Genomic DNA, 25,449 nt, shown 5'->3' on the forward strand with positions numbered 1-25,449 from the left:
GAATGACGGGCGGTATGGTGAGCTGGCACGTCGCCAATGGCTGCATGCGGTGGTGCGTGGGATCGTGGGCTCTTGCTATAGCACGATGGGCCATGTGTTAACATGCTCCATTTTGCTCGGGAATTTTGGAAGTGCCACAATGACAATGTTTTCAATGGAGCTCCACCTAACGCTATCAAGATTTTGCAAGATGTGCCAAATGAAGTACCTCTGTGGCACTATATGTAGTGGCAGGCCGAATAGACGAGGATAAAATGGTCGGTAGAGTCATAGGTGAGGTTCGCTTATAGGACTATTGGTGTCTTTTGTGTGATAGATTTTGAATGCTATAAGATCTTTTATTTTAGAACGAAGGAGAGTATGTGATGTTTTTTCTCTCCTTTTGTAGCCTTGTGCGTTTTTCTTGTGTGTTAGCACGAACGTGGTGAACAGTGAACCGGTTCACCTAGCTCTTAGGACGGCTCCAGTGCGGGTTCGATCCGAGCTGTACGTACTGCTATAATCGATTAAGATCAGGCTCCACAGTTGTAACGTTGAGTTCGATTTGTAGGTCCCATATATAGTAGTAGAGTAAAATAATAAGAAGAAAATCTTTCACTTGGACTCTCACCACCCATCCCTCTGCGTACATGTTGTCCTTCTCGATTATTTTATTTATTTTGCTCTCGGCCGGCAGTTGAACTGAGTTTGAGATGTTTAGAATCTTTTCTCTCGGTTTGATAGCTGCGATGTGTAAAACAAACCTGACCCGGCCTCTTTCACTCTTCCTACGGTTCAATTTACTTCCACAGTGCTCTGGTTCATTTGACTTGAGATTTATTTTCCGATAGCTGAGTCATTTCATAGGAAGATAGGACTATGGCCGCCGCAACACCGAATAAAAAAGCACTGTGCTCTCCTCTTGTGATCAGGCTAGTAGGCCGTGTGGTGTACTTGCTTTTTTGTTGTCGCTTCATTTATTTCGCTATGAACCAATTCAGGAACAAGAGACGGCTCTTTCTCTATCCTACCAAAGTTCGCTTTCTCCAGTGTCCTCTAGTGTCGATGCACCGTTGCACCGACTCATGAGCTGCCTGTTCATTCAATGAATCAGTTTGCCAAGGCTACTGGAGATGACCTAAGAGAGATATAGGCAATTATTAGGACCTTATGTTACCAACAGAAATTTTCATCTAATAATAATAAATCAACCATACAAAACATTACAGTTAATGTTTTTTTGGTTTCATTCTCTGTTCTGTCAGATGCTTGCCTGGTAGCAAGGCAAGCCTAGAGCCCTAGAGTCCCCTATAGAGTATAGACACCACTCGTGATACGTACATGTTGGACGGACGACGACCATTTTCCCACGACCAGATTTGGACGGATGAAAGGCACGGCAGCTAAGCACCAAAAGCGGGCGACATCAACATGACACGCCCCCACGCCGGCATCACCCTCGCCGCGCGAACAACCAAACGTTCTGGGCTTCTGGCACGGTGCCGTAGGCCGTAGCCACACCCCTGCTCTCCCACAGAGCCGGTAGCACGGTACGGTCGTGGTCACGGAGACCGGACGGATAGGCACCTGACGCAATGGACGGCGGCGAGGGGGATGCTCCGGCCGCCGCTTTTCGGGCCAGTGGATTGCGTGGTGGGGTCGCGCCGCGGTCCGCTGCCCCCCAGGATGCTTATTCCCGCAGGACGTATCGCCGACGCCGACTGACGTTTTAGCTGCTGCAGAGATGCACCGCACCAACGCTTCTCTTTCTGAAACCATGTGTTTTACGGGAACAGGGACAGGTCGCGTCGGCGAAAACAGGTAGCCTGCCTGACAGCTCAGGACTTGATGCTACGTTCGTGGGCGGTGAGCTTCAGAGTCAGAAGATCGATCACACACACATTCGAGATTTTATGAACAGAATGTTCAGAACAATCGATTTTTGATCCAGAGGTATCTTGCAGGATTTGCAAAGGACAAAGGGATAAGATTGATCAAAAGACGGAGAAGTGATGGATGGGTTGGTTTCCATTACCGCTTGCACATGACGGTCGACGGATGTTTTTCCCCTGCAGAATGCAGATTGAAGAGGACAGCAGCAGCGATCACAACTCAGAAGTGGCCAGTGGCTGCAGACCCTGCAGTGTAGCAAGAAAAGGACACTGCTACAACTACAACATGGTTCGGGTTGGTTTGTCATCTTTCTTAGGTACTTGAGCTAATATAGCCTTTCTGACAGGACAATATATATAGCCATCTTGTACATTCCAGCATCAAAGAAAAAAAGGAGTAGCATTATCTCTTTATTAGTCATCTTATTACGGCTTACTTAATCATCTCTGCAAGAGTTGATTCATCGGAACATTCAGGGAACAGCAGCGAATTATGCAAATCTGCAACAATTGACAAGAGAAATCTTCAAAATCTTGGTTGCATTACATTCAATCAATACCAAACGAATTTGGAATACTTACAAGATTTTGCGAATACAGCTTTTTTCTCCAGCCGGGCCAGTTTCAAGTACAGTAATTTCAAGAAAACGCCTTTTCCTATTCAGAACTTCATCTATATCCAGGATTATTAAAGAAAAGTGTTCATTTGTCAGAGGTATAAAGAGGAAAAGATATTTTAAAGCATACTTACCGTCAACAGTTGACAGTGATATGCAAGCCGAAACCAATCGATCAAAATGTCAGGTCCAAGCTTGCTATAATATCCTGTCTCAGTATCTCTAGGATAGCTATAGCTAGAGGATGAAGCTAACACAGAGAAGCACTCTGTGGGGTCCATTTTACGGCAGTTCACTCATACTACCCAGTTTCGGGTGATTCAATAAACTTTGGAAAATAATAGGTAACACGTCAGGAAATTAGTAACTTGTCAGGATGAAACCATGAGTAGGTTACTATTGTCGATGATAGTCTGATTGACAAACACTAATAATAAAGCCTAATAGTTTCAAGCAAATTGAGGTAGGCTATATTGCACATAAATAAATATCAATAACAGTAACAAACATAAAGTAAAAGATGTTTTAACTGTCCTATTTACATTATCTACTTTTAAAATCAAACTAATAATGTCAACTGGCACTTCTCTGGTTGGAAGGTTTAGAAAAGTCTCGATGGTGATATTTTGATTTAGCTTTTTGTCCAGAACTTCTTGGACGCCATGACAAGCAACTAGAGTGTTCTTGAGTATTTCCTGATTTCATATGAAATAGAGGTGATGGAAACCATATGTCTGTTCAAAGTGGAAGCCCCTGTGATTTTTTTCACACATTCTGAGAGCCTGTTATAGTCATTAAGCAACTGAGCCATTGCTGCTTTTAGAATTGCCATCCCAGACAAAAGGTTACTACAAGAAGTTATGACTTCATTGTGCATGAGCTCTAGAGCAGTTCTCCACTTCATGGCAAAGTTCTTCACAACTGGCTCAACATCAGCAATATTGGTGTCCTCGTGGTAAGATACCAAGTCTTCCGCTAAAAAGAGGATAAGAATGATCATTTTTTGCATATTCCCATGGGTGATAGCATTCACATCAACTGGCACGAAGTTTTCTGCAACTTACAAACATGACTCCTCACAAACCGAAGTAAGTCACTGAAATGTTCCATGAGCAAATCATCCTGTACTCCAACAAAGATGACATGAAAAACTTTGTTTGAAAAGATACAACGAAATCATTTCAGTTCATAAAAAAGGGGCCTATAATATGTAAGTTTATCTTGATAGTAAACTGGAAACAGGTCAGTGTTCTTGTGGTGGGGAGGCTATTTAACCTCCCTGACACCTGAGTTTGATTCCTGGGCATTTGGTTTGGTTAAAAGACTTTTTTCCTCGAACATGCAGAAGGTTAAAAGGAAAAAAAAAAAAGGAAAATGTAGAAAAGCTTGAAAGAAACTCACAACACTGGTAAATCCAAATAAATGGTTGTAAATATTATCTTGTAATCGTATATTAATGTTCTCATTTCCATTTGCCATATGGAATGTTATCCAAAAAATTTAGAATAATTAAGATTTAAGAAATTATATTTCAAAGTGTAATGTGCATATCTTTACTCATTCCCAAAGTTTAATAAATGGGCAGTGATCCGCCAGTTACCAACAATAAACAATGTGACTAAAGATACTTAGTTTTTTATACCAAATATTTTTACAGTTATCAATATATGTGTCAACCTATCAGAAATATTGTGAAGGGTCAAAATCACCCATTTGCGGTCTAAAACTTGCCATTAGTCCCCTATTGCAGCATGGTCGTAGTGAAGATCGGTTTCAACCTAGCATAAGTTCAATAAAAAATACTAGATCCCACTAGCAGCAATCCAAAACAGCACAACCCACAAGCTGCAACCAGCCTGTTAGTTTTCGTGGCTCAGTAATAGTACATAGCGGATACTGAAGACATGAGAGGATTGCTTTACCACAAAAGCCATCATGTTAGTTTCTAACTTCTCTTCAAAATATCTTTGCAGTTTTTTGGCTTCATCACCAGCTTCCTGAGAAAAGAAAAGCTACAGTAACTTTCAAAAGAATTGTAATGAGTATAAGATGAGAAATTATAAATTGAAGCAGGAAACAGACCTTGAGGACAGAGATGGCCATGTCATAATTATTCAAAAGAAAAAGGTGCTGCAGCTTGGTAGTTGTAAAAGTTAGGGCAAGCCTAATAAGTAGGACATCAATAGCTGACTGCAAGCGTTCCAAGTTCATATCAAGCTGCATAAATCATGAATCATACTATCATATAAGCTGGCAACCTAATTACAGCATTCACAGAACCAAAAGCTGAATGGAACAATATCACGATTTGGAATGAATCTGGAACTGGAATTTCTGATCCCTGCCCCACATTTTTCTTGGGAAAGGTCAGAAACTCTATTTTGTATTTGAGTTTGGTACTAAAGAGAGGTATATTGAAGATCCCTGCCCCACATTTGAATTTGGAATGAATCTGGAACTGAAATTTCTGATCCCTCCACCATATAAATCTGATTTTTAGTAGTATAAGAGGTACTATAATTGCCTATTCTGAATAAAGATTTCCAGTAGTAGTCCACTTTTATGAATCTTTTTTTACGAAACCTGTGTAGCAGTCCTATTAGAAATCCAACGAGAGCAGATAGACAATTTACTTGCATAACGATGACCAAGTGAACAACTTCAGAAGTGAGATATATGCAAGTAGGTCAGCAAGGTACTATTTAAGTGACCATATAAAAAATAATGTTTTTATCAATAGGATCTTAGTATATATACAGCTGCTTGCAATATTAAAAAGGCAGTGGCATTAGGTAATTAAACAAACCTGACCATCTCCGCATTCAGCATTAAGTTGAACAAGGGATGCTGTGAACTCCACGTAGCACCTTGCAATATGGTGTGGATGGGTACCATCTATCCATATTGTTTGCGCATCGCACTGATATAAGCTTTGAAGATACATGTCAAACACTACCTTGAAACGTGGCCAGAGATACATCAGAGCCTAAAGCAGATACAAGAGGGTCATGATCAAGATAAGAAACTAAAAAACAGAACAAATGGAAGTTGATAGCTAAGTGATTTATCACTCATACAAAATTGTGGCTCTTTACGAACCTTATCAAAATAGTTATCAAGACAAGGAAGCCGTCTGTCACACATAACCAACTGAAACAAAAAAGGGACAATATGGTGAACTAACAAGCAAAATGTGCTATATTAGAAAGAAAATAGTTTAGCAATTGATCCATAATCTTATGGTTTTAGAAATTAACTTAGGTGCAATTACAGCATGTGTGATCAGCAATAACACATTTTCTTCTGTTGATTACACAATTAATACGTTGTGTTTATAACTTCCTACCTGGTGCTTCCTAGTTATGCAGATTATGAGCATGAGGCATACAGCATCATGACAATTTGGAAGAGTGATATCCAAATGTTGATCAATAACAGCAAAAGGTCCTGAAAGTAATGGTGAGAATATGAGATTTTGTCACAACATTTGAAGCTGATGCTGCATCATAGATGATACTCTGGGGACCATCATGATTTTTGCCATTGCGAGGATTCCCCTTTCACCCAGGTTCAAGTCCTCTCGAGGCGAATTTGGGTGCTTATTTTCTTCTTATAAAATTCCACCTATTTCCCCCTAGGTTGGTCTAGTTTTTTTGCGATTCTCCTTTCAGGATTTTCAGCCCATAGTAACGAAATACATGATTTGCCAATTTTTTATTTGTGCACTCAGGATTTCCCACTTTGGGTGTGTTGGAGTATAAGTGAATTGCCCACCTCTCCCCATCAGCTTAAGCTTGAACTGGTTGGTGCATGCAACTCAATAGGGTGTATTATCTCAGTTTTTTGGCCAAAAACACTGAGTGGAAATATGCTTATGACAAGATCCCAACTAATCCTGCAACGCCCATGGTATAGCCAGACCCATAACAAATTTTATATCACATTTGCTTAATCCCAGTCAGATTCACTCCATTTGCTTGACCTGTTAATGTTTCAGTCAATCTACAGCTGCAAGAATGGTTGTAGTTGTCCAATCTATTCTTTTGAAAGGTAAATGAGGCATATTAGATGTTGGCAGAGTGACATCAAATCTTTTCCCTAACAAAATAAAGAGTGTCCCTGAAGACAGTGGAAAGAGGACAAACGAATCATAAAACAACAAAAGAACGTACCTTCAAAAACTTGATAAAACAGTGACTCTTCTCCAAAGAATGATTCTATGAAAAGATACCTGAAAAGTAAAATAGAAACTATTGATAATGTTAGCATACACACTTATTACACTTAACTGTAGATCAAATTGATAGATACTCAGAGCTTGCAGTGTCCATCAGAAGCTTCTGAAGGCTCCTGAAAATAACTTCATATGGGTATTTACGAGAGTTGACTTGAGATATATGCGGAACCAAGCCAGGTTGATGAATCTCCTGAAAAGGTAAACGGGATTATTAAATACAACAATACTTACTAAAGCAGCATTTGCTGAATGCTGCACCTTGGAGGACTAGGGTCCAAAAACAATGTAACATTGCTGAATCTCCAAACCTAGCTAGAGCTCTGTTGGTCGCTAGTAGGAGCTTCTCTATTGGAGCTTGGCAGGGGCACAAGGTATCAATAACCTCCTTGCCCAGGGGCTGAATGAGAGTTAATTTTGGGTCAAGGTCGCCTACTTTGTGTGTCAAGGGCTAGTCTGTTTAATTTGGACATAGTGGTGTGAGTGGGTGTGCCTTGTATGGGTTCTTATCCCTTTTTTTCTTATTATTATAATGATGCGCAGCTCTCCTACATGTTCGAGAAAAAAAATGCAACATTTTGCATTTGAAGTCAAGGTTTCCATGTTGCTCTGAACAGGAAAAGAATGTTCACAGAGTAAGCACCTTCTTTGATGTGTTCAACAAGTACCTTCAGAATATTTGCACGTTCACCTAATGAAAACATGAAACCATGATTTCTCAGATGCTCTCTTCCTCTTATTATAATATCAATGATACTGGTATCATGTCCACTAAAATCATTGAGTACACCAATATCTAGCTTCAACCTCTCCAATGCTTCTACATACACATGAAAGTATGCACTCAGCACCTGTTTGCAAAAGGGGAAGGTGAGAACAAACTAAATCAAGATCACAAGGAACATAACTATCCAGTACAATTACTATGTTCATAGTGGAAGGTCACTATGATACCATGACTATGGGCACCACAAAAGCAGATACATAGGCAATTTTTTCTAACTAAAAGAAGCAGTATTCTGTCATATTCTAAATTCATAAGCTTTCCTCATGAATAGAAAATTCATGGAGACCTACAATTTGAGAACCAAATCACTAATGGGTAGCATGTACTGTACACTACTGGCTGCACAACGACATATTAGTAGGTTGGATGACACCCAGTTCGGATGTTGGTAAAAACATTAGGTAACAATGTGCTTCTGTTATCTGGAAATGACAGCTCCAATGTTCCATCAATATCATAGGAGAAACAAAGGTGCAACAGCTGAAGGCCACTATGTGGAAGGATGGCTAGAGCTTGATGCCAGATAAAGGAATCATAATCATACTGCCTGAGTCTTAGAGACTAGTTCAATATTGTGAAAACAGACTAAATGCAGTTTTCATTATGCAAACCAATGCCCAAAGTAGGCATTTTTTGTATAGTCAACGGAATCACCAAAACTTAAAAGATCGAGCATCAAAAGCAAAGTCTCATCCTTCCTCCATCTAGTTAAATCACTTTCAGACACTGAGGCTTATACCTCCACACACTCTTGGAAACCCTGTTCAGATTCCAAGTTTCCAACAGTTCATACAGATTTAGTCATGGAGAAACTAACTAGAACGTCAAACAGACTTACCTTATTCATTGTATCAACATATGATGCACACAAATCACCATACGTCTCGGAACCATGCTCTTTAAGAAACAGAACGAGATACCTAAGAAACCATGTAAGCTACAATTATTCCATGCAACAAATTAATGGAAAGTGGTCTGCATTTTATTGCATTTGCAACAGTGGAATGAATCTCAACACAAATAAAGAAAGCAAGTGTGCTATTTTAATCTAATTATAAGTTAATGCAACATATGGTGATATGGCTAACAAATATAGTGTACGATGTGTACTAGATACAATCAGAACAGAAACAACACTCTTTCATATCCTAAATTCGGAATTCACTAGTCAAATTGTTCTCCCAATCCCCCAAAATAACAGTAATAATATAATAAATTGAAATAGTTTCTGCACTACCCATATAGTTTAAATTTGAAGCATTACTGAGAATGAAACTAACTCCAACAAATGCACTAAAGGTTTGGTGCATGGCAGTATAAAAAATTTTTAGGTAAAATGGGGTAGGTGACATGAGCAAAATAAAAAGACGAAGAACGAAGAAGAGTTATGCATCAAACTATCATGTGCAGCAGACCCGAGTAAATCAAAGGATGGGAAGAGTGTGAATATGATTTTCCTCATGAACATGCACATTAGAAGTTAACACCTTAGAAGATAAGTGTTGTAAGGAGAGAAAAAATTACTTCATGTATGAAATTAGTTTTGCACGGCATATACCTATGCTTCTGAAGCAAATTTTGTTGCAATATCTGTATATTAGTCCCAGGTTTTCTCATAGCAAAGAAAATCTCCATAATATGTCTGGAAATCTGAAATGGTAAATGCAGTGAAAGATGGGCATGAAACATCACTCCAGATCACATATTAACTACTGAACTAACATAAGCAGAAATTAAGAGGGAACAAACACATCGTCCATCAGAACCAGAAAAAGTGAATAACCAAGATGATGTAACCTTGGATAGTGCCTTTTGTCGAAGCCTTTCCAATTCTTGCTTAATATCATTCAGAGCTTGTGATGCATTAATCAACGGATCATCTTGAACAAATTTCAACTTTCTGCTAAGGATCTCCAGACTTCTGGCATAACCATCATTTATCTAACAAAAGAAACTGGAATAGCAACTCATATGAACTATATGAAAAAAAAAAGAATAGCAAGTCACCGTTCCTGAAAACTGACAACTTGCAGTGCACATGATAAAACAGGAAGTAAACAATCAAAATGCAAAACCATAGCATCAAATATCTGAGCTTTTTTAGGACAGTTACCTCTCCATTAATAAGAATATTTACCAAACCAGGAGGAGCAACTATCTCTTCAACAAACCCAGCAAGCTTTGTCTCAACCAACTGGGCATGTTTAAGATTTCATGTCAGCACATAATGATAATAAAGGCTAAAATGCATGAGTGTACGCACTGTATGTTACACTTGCAAGATATTAGTGGAAGGATCAATCAAATTGCTGTGAAAATTAATGTTACTTGTAAGCTAATTTGTGAAAATACAGGAAACCATTGATGTTAACATATGGTATGTGCTATGCAGGCTTGCCCTGACCTTGCGGTTCTTCAGTTTCAAGCTTATATCCCAGGATTTCTCCTGAAGGCTTCTAATTTCCGAGCTTATCAAACCTATATGGACCTGCCAAGTGAATCATTAAAATTAATTTTCAGTGATTTGATTATAATCAAAAGCTAATTTGAGCAAAAGCTGCTATAGAACATCTTTGTGCGAATTTAGTACAAAGTAAATAAACCATCGTGAACTTGTAAAGCAACACTACAATCGACAAAATCCATTAGTAATGGATTTCCTTTTAATAAAAAGGAACACGGGAGCATTTTCTCTCTTGGTAAAAAAGGTAGTAGTTTGACCTATAGAATGTAAAAAAAAAATATTTTAGTGACATCTGGGTTGGTGATTTGTTAAATTCTGGGACAAATTCCATGGAATCATAAGATTACAACAATGCTAAGAAGGAGATTATATATGAATATGTGCCTCCTGTAGTCCTGTATGACCATGTAAAGCAGCCAACCAATTTATCACGCCAAGAGAGACTGAAAGTCCAATTTAAGAGAACATGAAAGTAGCATCAAGTTTCATAGGTAAACACAACCCGGTATCCACATGATCTTTGAAGAAGATAAAAAAAACTACTGCGAACTACAAATACAAACACACCCATGTTTTGTATATCCACATTAACGAACTGCACCACCATTCCAGCAGTTGTTTTGCGTTTGTGCAGAACAACAGACCTACAATCTATTTAGCTACACCAATCGAAGGAATTTGACCTAAAACATGGAAATGCCAAAAAAAAAAAAGTGATGCATACACTGGTTGAGTATATACCTGGAATCCACTAAGAATTGATCCTATTTGTGACAAAATAATGTCACAGTCATGAATCTGATCATGCAACAGAACAAGGCTGTCATTATCTTCAATATAATCCTGAGGATATAAACAAACATTCTCTAAGACCCAGGTGTTTAGATGCAATATTTCCACATAAAAATTCAGAATGCATAGATAAAAAATATGCAGAATAGCAGAGCATGTTTATTTGGTTGATAAAATATAGGACACGACATTGCTGGCTACGAAAAATATACAGATCTGTTCCATAAGTCGTACAATGCAGCTATTGAAAAACTTACCTGTAAATAAGTTACAACACAAAGGTATAGATTATAAGGCACCAATATATTGTTTTTGACATAAAAAAATGGGTGTCAGAATATGCGACTTGAAGCACTAGAATTGGTTGTTGATTATGAATTTTGCCAAAATGTGAAGGTTTAACTTGCACATCAGTTCTACTGCTTGCATTGCTGCACACATTGCGGCAGAAATTGTACACGTGGTATAACACAAGCTGATTGCTGCAAGTTCTGAAACCATTGCAGATTGCACTGCATTGCTTCAGTCTTCAGCGAAGAAGAGACTCGGTTGATGGATGAATTCCCATGCCATGATTTCCCCCCAATACATGGTGTTCACTGCCTAACTGAAAGGCTTCTGCAGCAGCGCGGTGAGGTAGACCTCGTCCTTGCCGCTGTTGCCGCCTCCGGCGACGCTCTTGTCAGCGGCGACCCACTTGATGGTCTTGTAGCCGAGCCTCCGCAGCATGGCGGCATAGACGCCCTCCAGGTTGCTCCTCCGGCACCAGAAGTGGTCCACCCAGAGCAGCCCGCCGGGGCGCAGCACACGGTCGGCGTCGTACCACAGGAACTCCAGCGCCACCTCTGGGATCCAACGGTTCACGGCGTGCCCCGCACGCACCACGTCCATGGTCCCATCTCCCACCGGGAACCGCTGCTGCAGCGGCACGTGCAGCGGGACCACCCCACGCGCCGCGGTCGCTTCCGAGTAGGGCGCGCCCAGGTTCATTGTGGTCGTCAGCACCGTGGCGTTGGCGAGCTTCTTGAGCCGCGCCGCCAGCGTGCCCGTGCCGCCGCCGATGTCGAGCCCGAGCCGGATGGGCCCCGCCCGGCTCAGCGAGGCCAGCCGCAGCAGCTGCGGCGCCGTCAGGTCCAAGGGCCCCCGCGCGCGGAGGAACCGTGCGGCCTCCGTGCGCGCCACGTCGAAGCCCAGCGACGGCGGCAGGCAGGAGAACGATTTGCACTTGCCCTCCTTGGGCCATCGGACGGCGGCGTCGGGAAGCGGGGCGAAGGGGTCGGTGGGGAGGAGTTTGGATGCTGATGCGGATGCGGTGGGGGAGAAGCACCTGCGGCGCGGGAGCGGATGGCATCCGCGGAGGAGGAGGGGCTCGGCGAGGGAGAGGGCGTCGTCGGGGCAGGGCGCGAAGGGGGTGTAGGACATGTAGCGGTGGAGGAGGTCCGGGTGCGCGGAGCAGGCGGACGCGACGGGGGCGAGGCGGGAGTAGAGGACCAGCTCCGCCGGGGGAGGCGGCGGGGGAGGGGACGACGAGCGGAGGTGGTTCAGCTGCGACACGCCCGCGCGGATGGCGTCCAGCTGCCGGATGAGGACCAGGTCCTTGTCGCCGTCCCGTTGCTGCTGCTGGAGAAGGGGCGGCGGCACGGTAGCGGCGCGGAGGGAGAGGTGGTACAGGGACACCAGGTTGGTGGCCACCACCGACAGCAGCAGCAGCACGTTCAGCTTCACGCCGAGGTTGAGGCCACCACCGCACGGCCATCCTGCTCCTCCACCACTGGAAGCGGAGGCCACCCCCGTCCTCCCCATCGCTGGCACGATTGGGTTGGAGAATGTCGGCGGTATCTGGGGGGAAGACTGCTACCGCAGTGAGCTCAGACGCTGGTGTCGAGTGTTGACCGCTTGACCCCTGTCTGATTTTGACTTCTACAACTACAAGGTCCACGTATATTTGGTACAGTAGTTTCTTGTATTTAGCAGTTAAACAACATGGTACAGTGATCCATGAAAAAGCCGAGTGTCCAATCAAAGCATCCATGCTAACTAAGATTTCAGAAAACCTTGTTGCGCCAGATAAGACAGCATCACAATACTTTATCAGTGAGGTTTGGCATCAGGGTCTATACTTATTATTGGGAACAAACAAATCATAATGATAGACACGAAACGAAAAAGTTGTCATTTATTTGAAGTTTCCTGACATAACCACCATTTTTTCCATGTAGGAAATGTAGTTTCAGAAAGGAAATTATACATCTACCTTGGTGGATCCCATTCAAAAAAAAACATCAGAGTACCATAAAATAATATGCTAGCCATCAGTTCTGAAAAAAAAACAAATATGCTGCAATTTATGTTGTGGTTTTAGCAGTGGCACAGCTATAGGTTTCAGTAACTCATACTTGAATAAGAGCTGCTTCAATATGGCCTAGGTCGCCCTCAACCAATGTTGCCATGCCTCGCTGTTTTTCACCATTGGTTAAAATACTTACTAGTACCTGGAAACAACAGAGAGAAGCATGTAATGTAAGCTTTGGTATGACTGGTATGACTTACGAGGAAAGATATGGCTCAAGCTTCTAAGAACTTGGGTGAGGTATGTTGGGGCTGGAATGCTAAACATCATCTGGAAGATGTGAATTATGGCATTTGGTAGCCCAAAATGCATCCTCAATGTGTGAATGGAAAACTGAACAATACACACATGGTCCAGTATGTTAAAATGCTAACTATGCAGTTTAATTATCTGGCTCACATGGGAGCAATATCAAACAACATGCAAATCAATAGTTCATCTAAAATGTAGAATGGGAAGTGTCAATGCCCTTGACTGACATCATAGTCCTTGTGCTCTTCAAGTTCCTCCTCCAACTCATCCAGTGATATGTCCTCGCTGTTAGAATAATAATACAGAATATAACATAAACGATTGGTGATATATCGTTCAATGAAAAGCAGGTTATGGTGCAGCGGTGGCAAAATTAGAAATATTCAAGGGGTGCAAGCTGCTATCGATGAAGGTGTAGGTCAGGTGATCATCGAGACTGATGCCATGGCTGTGGTTCATGTTTACTCGAATGGCTATGAGTTTAGTGCAATGGCACATATTGTGGCGGAACTGAGAAGTCTCCTGTCTTTGAACTTCGTTTCATGGCGAATCCAACACAGGTCCCGGACGAGCAACAGGGTGGCGCACGAGCTAGCTACTCTTGGTAGTCTCTGTTCTTTGGATGCTGAACCAATTATGGGTTCAATCCCTTTATGTATCCAGTTTCACAGTTTGTAATTGCTGACGAGTAATGGAAATCGCTATTTCCCCTAAAAAAAAAGAATTCAAATTCTAATGCAACTGAGATTGATGCGGTACCTTTCAGATTCTTCATCAAAGGTGATATATCGTTCGATTCGCTTCTTATGGGTCCCAGCCATATGAATGAATTGCTGATATCGCTTCACACGTGTAGTTCCTCTAGCAAACCGTTAGGAAAAGTTATCGTAGCAAAAAAAAAATTGCATTTGTCGTTTTAAAAGTAGTTGAATAGATAGGATGGACGCGACAAGGGAGGTAGGTACCTCGCCTCGACCTGGAACTGGGGCGCCGCCGCCCGGCTGCCGGCGACGAGCCTCTCGATCTCGCTACCCTCGTCTCGCGATCGGGAGCGCCAGGCGGAGTGGTGCCGTGGCCTGGTGGGATTTGGGAAGTGGGAGAGGCAGAAGCGAGGCTCGGCTTGCACGGACGCCAGACGAGGCGAAGGAAATGGGAAGGGAGAGGCGGGCCGCGATCCGATTCGCGCGTTCGCGCCAGCGACCGCGCCGTGCCCTCGCTGCGGAAGCCGTGTCCGTTCTATTTTTGGACGTTGGTGGCTTCCTGCCTACCAGGCCACCAGTGTTCCAAGTCCCAAGAATAGTATGTTCTAGATGTAGCATGCACCCTGTGGTGTGTTGCTAACGAAGAGAATGCAGACCGCACGCGCAGTGCGCCCCTGCGGCATTGTACAACAGCAAGCACGCAAACACATTTGCACATAAACAGTAAGCCAGTTTTCTGCGCCTTGTCTGCATGACCTAACGAACAGCAAGAGAACTAAAACAAACGATTGTTCCATAACAGACTGTAAATTCCTGTAGGTATAGTCATGGTGACACATAAATACTGCAGACTTTTCAACAGATCGCCAAAAGGTGAACCTGCAACCAGATAAAAACCTTTGTTAGTACCAGTTGGTCGAAACCACAAAATCAAAGAATTAACACTTGTTGAGGTGCAAAGAAGGGCAGCATGAGCCATAGCGCAGACACACAAAAGGTTTTGCCAATTAATAAGGTAAAAACAAAGGTCAACAAATTGAAGCTAACATAGACTGAACCATACGACTGCCTGGTATTTCTTTAGTATAATAATCTTACACACTGAATGATTTAGCATGTTCCTGGGACAGTTTACAAATGTCATCTGTGCAGGTGGTTCTTTAAACAATATATATTCAAGCTGAAGTGTTCCAGTTATTGACTTTCTCTATGTTCAAGTCATTGTCATCTAGATAATATCAGATTCTCCACGCCTTTCTTATTTTATATAAAATATAACACGTGCCCAAGAAAATTATGGATTTCACTGTGAAAGCCTTGAGATATTATCGCTAGTGCTAAGGATGATGTGCCTCATCCTCTGTTTTCGTTAACAATGAAAAAGGGAAAAAAAATCCTATGTTTTTTATTGACTTGCAAGGTGGTTAAGTGATTATAAAGTGCAGAAAGACTGAAATACTGAGCAAAGCTACTCTATGCTGGGTCAATGGTTCTGTAGATTGACTTATTTCTGATTCAACCATTACGGAATAATAACAAACTAAAGCAAACAAAAAAAGAACAATTGAAACAAACTAAAAAACAATTGAAATAAACTAGAGCCGTCCTAGGATTCAACTAAAAGACCAGAAATGCAGTTCCAAGGAGCAAATACAGTGATATGAATGTTTTGTTATGATGCACTCATGCATCCAATCCAATGTTGATAAATTGACATTTGTTACCAGGATTAAGGGAGGACACAAACAAAATCCAAGTCATCATTTACTTTCAATCTATCATTGTGTATTGGTTAACTATGCAATATAAGTAAACAAAAATGATATATCATAGTCGCCAACATTGATATAGAGCCCATGGGAACCATGTAGGTAGCCAATTGTGAAGTGCTATACTGAGAAAGATGTCTGTATAAACCAAACACACTAGCCTTGCAAAAACTTTTCTGATTGTTCTGTTACCCATCCTGAGGGGGGGGGGGGGGGGGGGGGGGGGGGGCGCATTTTTTATAATGTATACTGGTTTTGTTAGTCCTAGTCTAGAAATGATACTTGCATCTTAAAAACATTCCAGAAATCATAATAAGAGATGGACGAAAAATGTTGAAAGTAGAATCTATCAAGTTCCACAGGATGGTTAACAACTAGGAAAAAGAAAAAAAACCACTATATAGATAGATGTTTACTATGACTAAAAGCATGCCAAAACAATGAAACAGCACATACTGTCGTAGATATATTTTTGATGCAGAAACTATAGCCTTCTAGGTAGGCAATTTAAGAACATACAATCATGTTGATCGCAAGCTTCTCAGTTTGCAAATCCTATCTTCCTAACAAGACAATTGATCCCTACAGTTATGCTAGACATAGGATTAGAAGTTATTGTGTATAACCAAAAAGGTTTCTTTTCCATAAGAAAATAGAGCCTTTCTGAAGAAAGATATTGTTCCTATAGAAAATAGCTTTCTATAGGGACATATCAATGTACTCCTGAAAGCAGGTGATTATCATAGTTGACATGAGAGGGTTGGAAGCAAAGAAGCATAGGTTTTGCATTAGATTCCTGAAGTTTCCTCTGCTTCAAATAAGGAATTGATCCCTAATCTTGTGATTAGCAAAGGAAGTGAACATTCAGCCAAAAACTAAGACAGTGTTCCATTTAACATGTACACTTGTAAGATCATAAACCCAAAAAAAAAACTTGGCCAACAAATTTGGCATGTACGGCAATTGATCTGGAGCAATTAGGGTAACACAGAGTACTACCATCCATTGTTCAAACACTACATTTACAACTGGATCCAGGGAATTTCTCGTGTGTTGACACCAAAATTTGGTAAACTTACCTTGGAGAGGAAAGTATCAACCGATGATATCAAAGACATGAAAATCATATTTGCAAGCCAGCCACAGGTTCAGTTAAGCTGAGTCATTTACGATGTATTGCCGGGTAGACAAAGGTTATTTGATATTCCAAATACTCGGCAAGGAGACAGCACTCGAGTTTGATTAATCTACTACAGAGATCCTACGTGGACAAGTCCAAAAGAAGTATTATTGCCGACCTGGATATTTATACGTGAGGAAAAGCAGGAAAAGAAATAGGTCGGTGGTTGCTTGCAAGCAAAAGAAGTTACATGCATGCAGGATTGATCAGTCCAATTGAAATCGTCAATTTGATCTTGCAAGCTAATAGAGAAAGAAATCAAGGAATATACACATATACGGACGTCCAGGTGCACATCAACGATGAGAAGCAAGGATGTGTATCTTGTATATGCGTATACGAGGCCGGCTAGGGGTCATACACATACTCAGCAAAATAACATGTCTGCGTACAAAGACTTAAGACACGTCGAACAAGGAGAGCCAGATAGATGGAGATTCACAGGCATGGTGAGGCATCACAGAATACGACTCCAAGTACACCACGTTTGCTTGCTGAGATGTAAAGTAAGGAAGGAAACCTGCATATGGCCAGAAGGAAGATACGCATGCAGGCTATGAGAAAGTCCATCATAGGGGGAGTCCTCGCACATGTCGGTCAAGGGGATATTATTTGGCAGTTTAGGATTAACGAAGGGTCCTTGTACTTCGTAGGATTTTTTCAGTTAGACTATTCTTGTATGCAAAGCCAGGCACGTACCTATAAATATAAAGGGTACGACCTATTGTAAAGGGATCATCTCTCAATCAATCAATACAATTACTTTTTCGGCTTCACGCCAACCCTTAGGAGTAGTAGTGTAGGCGAGTTCTTCAATAAGCAGGGCTGCATCGACTGATCGACCTCCGGCTTGTCTGAAAGTACCATCACAACTTTTATTATTACTTGTAAGGCTGCATCAGCCGATTGATCTCTTACGAGTTGTAGTAAAAGTTAGTTATCGATTCATATTGTTGTTTGTAAGGCTGCATCAGCTGATTGATCTTTTATGAACCATAATATAGATCAAAGTTATCAATCTTGTGTTAAATAACTTGTTGTTTAACATAATATCACTAGTCATCGAATCTACTGAGATTAGTAAGATTTTCCTTGTTGTTTTTTTGTTGATTCACCAATTATCGATCTTGTTATAATTAATGTTTTATTAATTATACAAATCACCTGATTGAGATAGAGATAGAATCAACATCACATCATCTTAATTGGTCGTCTTCTAGTCTGGTCACACTTTGAATCTTATAATTGATGGCTTAATTCTGCTAGATCGGTTGTTTTATCTCTATTCCAATTAAACATAGTATGCATTCAAAGACATGTTCCAATCTTGAGTAAGTTCACTAGTTAATAAGATCTAATCTAATGACACAACTATAGCTGCATCGATCCGGTCGAACCTCACTGGTAAGACTTTGGATTATAGATTATCGATTAGTGGTTTTGTTCACGATCGAGATATGTACTCTGTTTGTTTGCTATGCATGCATCGGCTATTTTAGCCGATTCGCCTGTGCTTTCACGCATATATCATGTTTTTCATGAACCTGTCAATACATAGATGGTTTTATAGATTCTTTGGCTTTAGTTTGTTATTATTATCATAGCTGTATCGATCCGATCGAACCTCACTGTTGATGGTAACAGATTAGATTCAGAGCGTTTGTAGATTCATTTGTACTAGACAGTCGATTTGTTCGCGTGTTATACTCTTTTCATCAAACTTATCAACTCAACGTTTTATATCGATCATGTTCTATTTAGCCGATGATGTTTTCTGATGTTCCATGAGCATCGTTTATTTCGATTCGTATCATTATCGTTTAATATTAGCCGATAATCCTTGATTCAAAGGTCTTCATTCCATGAATACGCTGGATATCGACTATTTAGTCGATAGCCCCATTGAATCGGCTATTTGGCCACATATTGGAACTGTCTGGTGCAACACCGACATGTTCCACCTTAAAGTACTGACTATTCTCTCCTTGTCAATTGCAGGATCAAATTGACTGGCACGCGTTTGATCCCGAAACTAACCGTTCTTGTGTTGAAGCTAAGTAGATCTTCGGGCTCACTCCGTCGAGATCATCCGGCTTGCTATGTGTTGATCACATCGCCACATTTTTGTGTCAACATCATGACATGGTTTCAATTGAACCAATAATCTCTACAGGCAGTGGCAGACTTCCCAAAGGAGTTGAGAGAGGGCAAATGAGAGTGCAGATTAGCATTGCATATAGCAATTAAATAGTGAAATTAGCTATTGCTTAAACAAGTTTAGGAGGTCAGTGGGGGGCCATGGCCCACCTTGGCCTTAAAGAAGCTCTGCCACTCTGTCTACAGGTAGAAACTCGCCTTATCACTGCAAACACGATAGAAGCATCGAGTTCATTTTGTTTTAAGATGATAGAAACTTGTTGTGAGTAACAGTGAACAGCATAGGCCACAGTTGCTGTATGAAATTTCAAGTCACAACATCAAGTATATCAGATTAATTAACTAATTAATTGTACTACTTCTCCAACTTTTCCTGCTTTACCAGGGCTTATAAAGACTTCTCTACGTATGATATGATACCCCTATAACATGCACAAATGACATTGCCTTTTATGACATTTTCACTATATTTGGGTGGTTCCTTCCCTCGGTTAAAAAGAAAACAGTAATTCCACAGTCAATGACATTGCCGAGGCCCTGTTCGCTTCTCTTATAATCCTTACTTTTCAGCTTGTTTTTTTAGCCGGAACAGTGTTTTCCTCTCCCAACAAATTAGCTGGAACAATGTTTCATCTTGTTTTTCCAGCGAAGCAAATGGGGCCAGAACAAATAAAATAAGCTTTGATGAGAGAATAAATAGTTTCAAGCAGGTTACAATCCACTTTTTGAAAAAAAACTATATAGCTAGTAACTGCAGCAGAATTTTATTTTGCAAATACTTCCAGCTGATTTGTGATCAAATCTCAATCCACTTCAAAAAAAAAACTATATAGATAGCAACGGTAGCACAATTCTATTTTGCAAAAATACCTCCAGCTGATTTGTGATCATTTCTTGCTGCTGGGTGGGCCACCATCTTGCGAGCCACCGCCTTGTGAGTTGCTTCCGCTGCCCCCACTGTTCCCATCCTGCTGCGATGTTTGGCCTCCCAATCCACTGAATGGCCATGGCAGCGAGACATTGAACCTCCTCTCAACCACCCTTGGATTCTCCTGCCTCTCCTCCATTTGTCCCTCAGCAGCAGTCGAGCTCCCAGATGCAGCTGCAGCAGCAGCAATACCAACAGCCGGCTGAGGATTAGAGCCCTTCCGCCCCTCATAGTCAGGATCGTCAGTGGGCAGCTCAAAGCGGCAGATGGGGCACGAGTTGTGAAGCTCAAGCCACGGCACGATGCAGTCGGTGTGGTAGATGTGCTTGCAGGGCATCTGCTTGGCCACCTCCCCAGGCGAGAAATCCTCCTTGCAGACGGCACACTCAGCACCCTCCGCAGCTGCAACCATGGTGTGAGTCACGACAACATCGGGGAGCGAGGAGAGGGCCGACTTGGCAGCCGGCGGCGTGCCATAGCGGTTGGGGTCGTTCTCGGCGAGCTGCTCGATGAGTTGTTCGAGGCCTGGGCCGACGAAGTAATCCCCGAAGCTTGCCCCGCCGATGCGGCCGAGGCCGGGTCCAGAGCCGAGGTTGACGCTGGGGTCGTCGAGGAGGACCTGGATGTTGGCGCCCCCCTCCATGAGGCTGTGGATGTAATTCTGGAAGTACATGACCGGGTCGAAGGGCTCCGGCTCGTTCTCGGGGGTGGCCGTGCCGGCGGCTGCGCGCGAGCCGGAGCCGCCGCCAGACCTGATGGGGGGTTGTTCGCCCCCGAGCCCGAGGAAGATGTTGAGGATGGAGGAGATGTCGTTGGGCTGGGACGGGGAGGTCGCGGCGGAGGAGGACGAGGACGAGAAGGGAGGGGACCCGCCGGAGCCGGCGGCTGCTGGGGCGGGGGCGGCGGCGGGGGCCGGGGCGGTGCTGCCGGCGGGGATCGTGGTGGTGGAGGCAAAGGGGAACGGGAAGGGGAGCGGGATGAAGGTCGGGGCAGGGACGGTGACCTCCTCGAGGAAGTCGCCGTGGCACTCGGGGCACGAGAGCTCCCCGGCGGCGGCGGCAGAGGCCGCGATGAGGACGGTGCGGTTGCATTGGTAGCAAAAGTACTGCTTGCGCGCGGCGGCGGCGTAGTAGGCGGCGGCAGGAGTCGACATGGCGGCGCCCGGCGATCTCGCGGCGAGGGTGGATTGTTTTTTTTTTTTTTTTTTTTTTGCCTCGCTCTCTCTGACACCGTGTTTTCTTGTGCCGTGTTTTGCGGCGAGCGAATTGAGATTTCCACTGTGGATTTATTTATGCTTATTTTAAGGACACCGTGTTAGCCTGTTAAGGCTATCTCCAACGGCGCGTACCCAAATAAGAGATCCATTCTATACTATGGGTCACTCACAATAGAAGAATTCCCGACCTAAAACTCCCATCCCCCAACAGCCTACCCAAAACCCGTCCCTCTCAACTCACTCTCTCCCCCGCGCCGCATGAAACCCCGCACGGTCCTAGGCGCTGCCTCTCCGTCGGTCTTCGTCACCTCAGGCCCCCCTCCGCCGCGGCTCCTCGACGCTGGCAGAGATCCCTAGCGCGGCGAGCCTCTCCAGCGAGCATGGGCCTCTGCGGCGGCGCCATCCCCGAAGCCCCAGATCTCCACGGCGGCGCCATCCCTGAAGCCGGCTCCCGTGAGGACGCGGCGGCCTTCTCCGCCGAGGACGCGACAGCCTTCTCCGGCGAGGACGCGGTGGATCTCGCCGCTGCGACTCCCAGCGCGGGCTCCTCCCCCATGGCTCCTAGCGCGGGCGGATCTCCTCCGCCGCGTCTTCCCAGCAGCAGCGGCGCTATTCCTGGCCGCCTGGTGGCGCTTCTTCCCAGCGGCGGCGGCTCCTCCATTCCCTCCCCGACCGGCTGCTCGTTCGCCACAGTTTTGCGTCTCCGCGCGCCGGGTCTCTCTCGACGATGCAGTTTTGTGTTTCGGTGAGCGTCGTATGCAAAATGGGTGGGGTGTTTTGGTACTCTGTTGGAGGCCGTTTCTTTCACACAGAAGAGGCATTTTGGGTATAGATCACGTGATGCGTCTCCTGCTGGAGACAGTCTTAGGTGTTGGTGATAGCATCACCGCCCGGTTGCGATGCGAACTCTCGCGGTGGGCGTTTCGGTTCGAGGGTCAGTAACACGGCAGTGGCAGTAGACTAGTAGATTACAATTTGGACGAACCCTCACGTTTCATTCATGCGTATAATCAGATCGTGTTAGGACTGTTTTTGTTTCGGTGCAAAGCGTAGTATACAACTTTTAATGAGTGTTTCTTTTGGACTCATAAACAAAAATAATCGCACCATATAATATATTCCCTTTATTTTTTAAGAAAACAAAACAGTTTTTCGTTCTCGATGATAGCGTGAACAAACTATTTCTCCGAACCAATATTTTCTTAAGAATTAGATTTCTCAATTTTGTATTACCTGGAATAACATCTTAAGAACTAGATCTCCATTTTGTTATTTCCTAGTGGTAACCCACCCCTCCGGTCGAGTTTAGTCGTTTATTATAATAGCCTTTTTTTTTCTTTGAGACGATCGGGTTTAGATAGAGCTGTCCATTTCTCTTTGCCAATCTAGTATCATTTCTCCTTTTCAATATCAAAAATAGTATTAGACCTATCTTACTTTTTATTTCCCTTTCCCACCTCTCATATCCCAACATCCAAACATCACCTTAGCCAAGAGGGAGTACGGGTAGAACACTAAAACGGCAGTGCAGTGTAGGGTGAATTAGAGTGCAAGTTACTTAGATGTTAGGCAGCTCTTTTCTGCCGCTGTTGCTGTGTCTACCTCTCTCATGTTTACACAAAGCCGAAGGGGATGGGAACTTAGCTAGAGTGAAGATCTGCCATGCTGCTCCTTGAGTATTTCACAACAATGCCATGTTCGGCTTACCCTATATTCAGCTTGTTCGACTTGTTTTTCAGTCGGAACAGTGTTTTTCTCTTACAACAATTCAGCCAGAACCGTGATGACCAAATTTGCCGATGACTCTCTAATTTTGATTTGTGCGAATGAAGGGGATGCTAAGCAGTTACAGGAGATTCTTGATTTGTACGAGAATTGTTCTGGACAGGTTATCAACAAGGCTAAGTCAGCGGTCCTATTCAGCAAGAATACAAGACCACAGTAGAAAAGGGTGATCTGTGATCAGTTGCAAATTACTAGAGACAATGAATGACAAATATCTTGGCCTACCTGTTCACGGGGGAAAATCAAAAGGTGAAGCTTTTGGGTCCTGAAGGAGATTTTTTTTAATTTTAACACTTTTGTAAATTAATTTTAAATCTAACACTGTTTTTTCTTCAAAACTAACACTTTTGGCCACACCTATTCCCATGGCGCGACAAAAAGCTGGGGCGCGCCATGCATGGTGGCGCGGCGGGTGGCTGACGTGACGACGACCGGAAATGCTGACCGGTGACGTGGCAGGGCCTGCCTCGCCACCGATCTTGGCGCGACAGTGCCGCGCCCTGATCCGTGGCGCGGCAGAGCCGAATAAAAGCCATGAGGCTAGTCCCGCCTGCCCGCGCCTGGCCGCCGCGCCTGCCGCCCGCCCAGCCCTCCGTTGTCGCCTCCCTCCCTCCTCGTCCTCGTTCAAGGTAATGACACACTTTATTTTTGTTTGAATGGTGGATAGGAATATTATGAATGGGAGTTAATGTTAGGAGGAAAATTATGTTTGAGAACTATGAGCTACGGTTTGGAGGAAGATATTAGTTTGATTTTGTCAATGTTAAGGTTAATTATTTAGTTAGAAGTATGTTTACCATGTATATTTTTGTTGCTATAAGTGTTGGTTATATTATTTTAGTTGCAATATAAATGATTATATTTTACATTAATTTGCGTTGTTTTGATTGATGTTTAATTTGAACCATTTTATTAGATGAAAGACATGTTTCGAGAGCAGTTGCGGTGAAAACGGGGTCGTCCTACAGAATTGTACCCCGATGAGTCTAGCAAAGATGCCCCCGTCCCTCCTGAACTCCCTGTCCCTAACTGTGACTGTGGTCATCCGACCGACATGTTTTAATCGAGATATCCGGACACAACAGCTCATTGCTTCTACACATGCAGTCGTTTTAATATAAGTAATTGTTTCCGTATGTTTTTTTTTTCTTCATTTGTATTACTAGATTTCTAATATTTTTTTTGGAATTTTGTTGTGTAGGCCCATGAGAGGTGCTTTTTATTTCAGTGGATCAACGATGTAGACAAGTTTGACTCCAGGTACCTTCTTTTCGATCATTGGTGGAGAGGGCGACATCCACGAGAGCACTTTGAGCGGTGGGTTCCACCTCCCCCTAACCCTCCTCCAATGACAGCTAAGGAGAAGCACTTAGCCGCAGTTAGACGACTCGAGGAGCCTCCTCTGTGCGATTGTGGAGATCGAGCTGTGATAAACCCTGAGAATACGTTGGAGTTTGTGTGTCCAAACAAGCATGGAGTAAGTGCAAAGTGTATGTGTTGAAATGTTGAGCTATATATGTTTATGTACTAATGTCATCTTTATCTAGGTGTATTCAATGGCGAAGTGTCGTTTCAAGGAGTGGTTGTATGGTCCTAAGAACCAATGGCCAGAAGGACCTCCAAAGGCAAAGCAAAAGAAGAAAGAAAGGTTAATTTATAAAGCACCTCCAGTCAAGTGCGAATGTGGTGTTAAATTCAACTACGGTCTAGTCCCTTCAAAGCTTGGAATAGGCCATTATTGCGGCCATATGGTTGACTATGATGAGGTTGGTTACTTTTGTGGTAACCATGAAATCGTATTTTGTTTCTTTTGCTAAGACATATATGATATAGTTTTTGTTTGAACAGAGCACTAGGAAATGAAGGTGGGAATGTTACGATGGTCAAGCTAAGTTTTTGGATGAACTAAAGGGGAAGCAAGTAATTGCATGAAAGAGGGAATATGGACCTGACTACGTCAACCTATTTGTTAAATATCACAAAGACAAGATGCGTGAGTTTGCTAGACAGCGCAATATTTGTAACCTAATCGATGTTGGGCTTGACAAATGGGGATTGGAGAGACGGATAACGTTAGAGGAGAAAAGGGCAAGGAAGGAGGCAAGGGAGGTGACAAGAGTATAGATGCAGGTCTTGAACGAGTATGTTATTGCATTATGTGCTAGTGAGTGCTTGAAAGCCTTTTTTCGTTGCCTGATTTTAAATGTAATATAATTACGTTGCTAACTGATTGCATTTTATACATGAAGGGATTGGATGCAGTGAGGAACATGCTACAGAGGTGGCTCATCCAAGGTACGAGGAAAAGAAGTTTGATGAGCACAGAAAGCGAGCTAGTCGCACTGT

At 43.1% G+C, this 25,449-nt stretch overlaps 2 protein-coding genes and 1 pseudogene across 2 annotated transcripts; 1 reads left to right on the forward strand and 2 right to left on the reverse strand.

The window, feature by feature from the left end:
- Window positions 1–2,935: 2,935 nt before the first annotated feature.
- On the reverse strand, window positions 2,936–12,763 carry LOC136524723 (vacuolar protein sorting-associated protein 52 A-like). Its single transcript, XM_066517988.1, has 17 exons — window positions 11,408–12,763; window positions 10,715–10,816; window positions 9,914–9,997; window positions 9,623–9,703; window positions 9,307–9,450; window positions 9,068–9,159; window positions 8,348–8,429; window positions 7,391–7,573; window positions 6,800–6,915; window positions 6,661–6,719; window positions 5,835–5,935; window positions 5,588–5,638; window positions 5,295–5,474; window positions 4,571–4,705; window positions 4,411–4,485; window positions 3,553–3,610; window positions 2,936–3,463 (listed from the first exon to the last, which is right to left on the reverse strand). Exons 1-17 carry the CDS (start codon window positions 12,566–12,568, stop codon window positions 3,162–3,164), a joined length of 3,006 nt encoding a protein of 1,001 aa, XP_066374085.1. The 5' UTR covers window positions 12,569–12,763; the 3' UTR covers window positions 2,936–3,161.
- Window positions 12,764–14,785: 2,022 nt separating this feature from the next.
- On the reverse strand, window positions 14,786–21,344 carry LOC136524733 (E3 ubiquitin-protein ligase RING1-like). The gene is made up of 2 exons (XM_066517994.1): window positions 20,045–21,344; window positions 14,786–14,947 (listed from the first exon to the last, which is right to left on the reverse strand). Exon 1 carries the CDS (start codon window positions 21,253–21,255, stop codon window positions 20,062–20,064), a length of 1,194 nt encoding a protein of 397 aa, XP_066374091.1. The 5' UTR covers window positions 21,256–21,344; the 3' UTR covers window positions 14,786–14,947; window positions 20,045–20,061.
- Window positions 21,345–21,698: 354 nt separating this feature from the next.
- Window positions 21,699–24,966, forward strand: LOC136536605 (uncharacterized; annotated as a pseudogene).
- The last annotated feature ends 483 nt before the right edge of the window (window positions 24,967–25,449 follow it).

This window comes from Miscanthus floridulus, chromosome 2 (assembly GCF_019320115.1).
Source record: "Miscanthus floridulus cultivar M001 chromosome 2, ASM1932011v1, whole genome shotgun sequence".
NCBI classification, from domain to species: Eukaryota; Viridiplantae; Streptophyta; class Magnoliopsida; order Poales; family Poaceae; genus Miscanthus; species Miscanthus floridulus.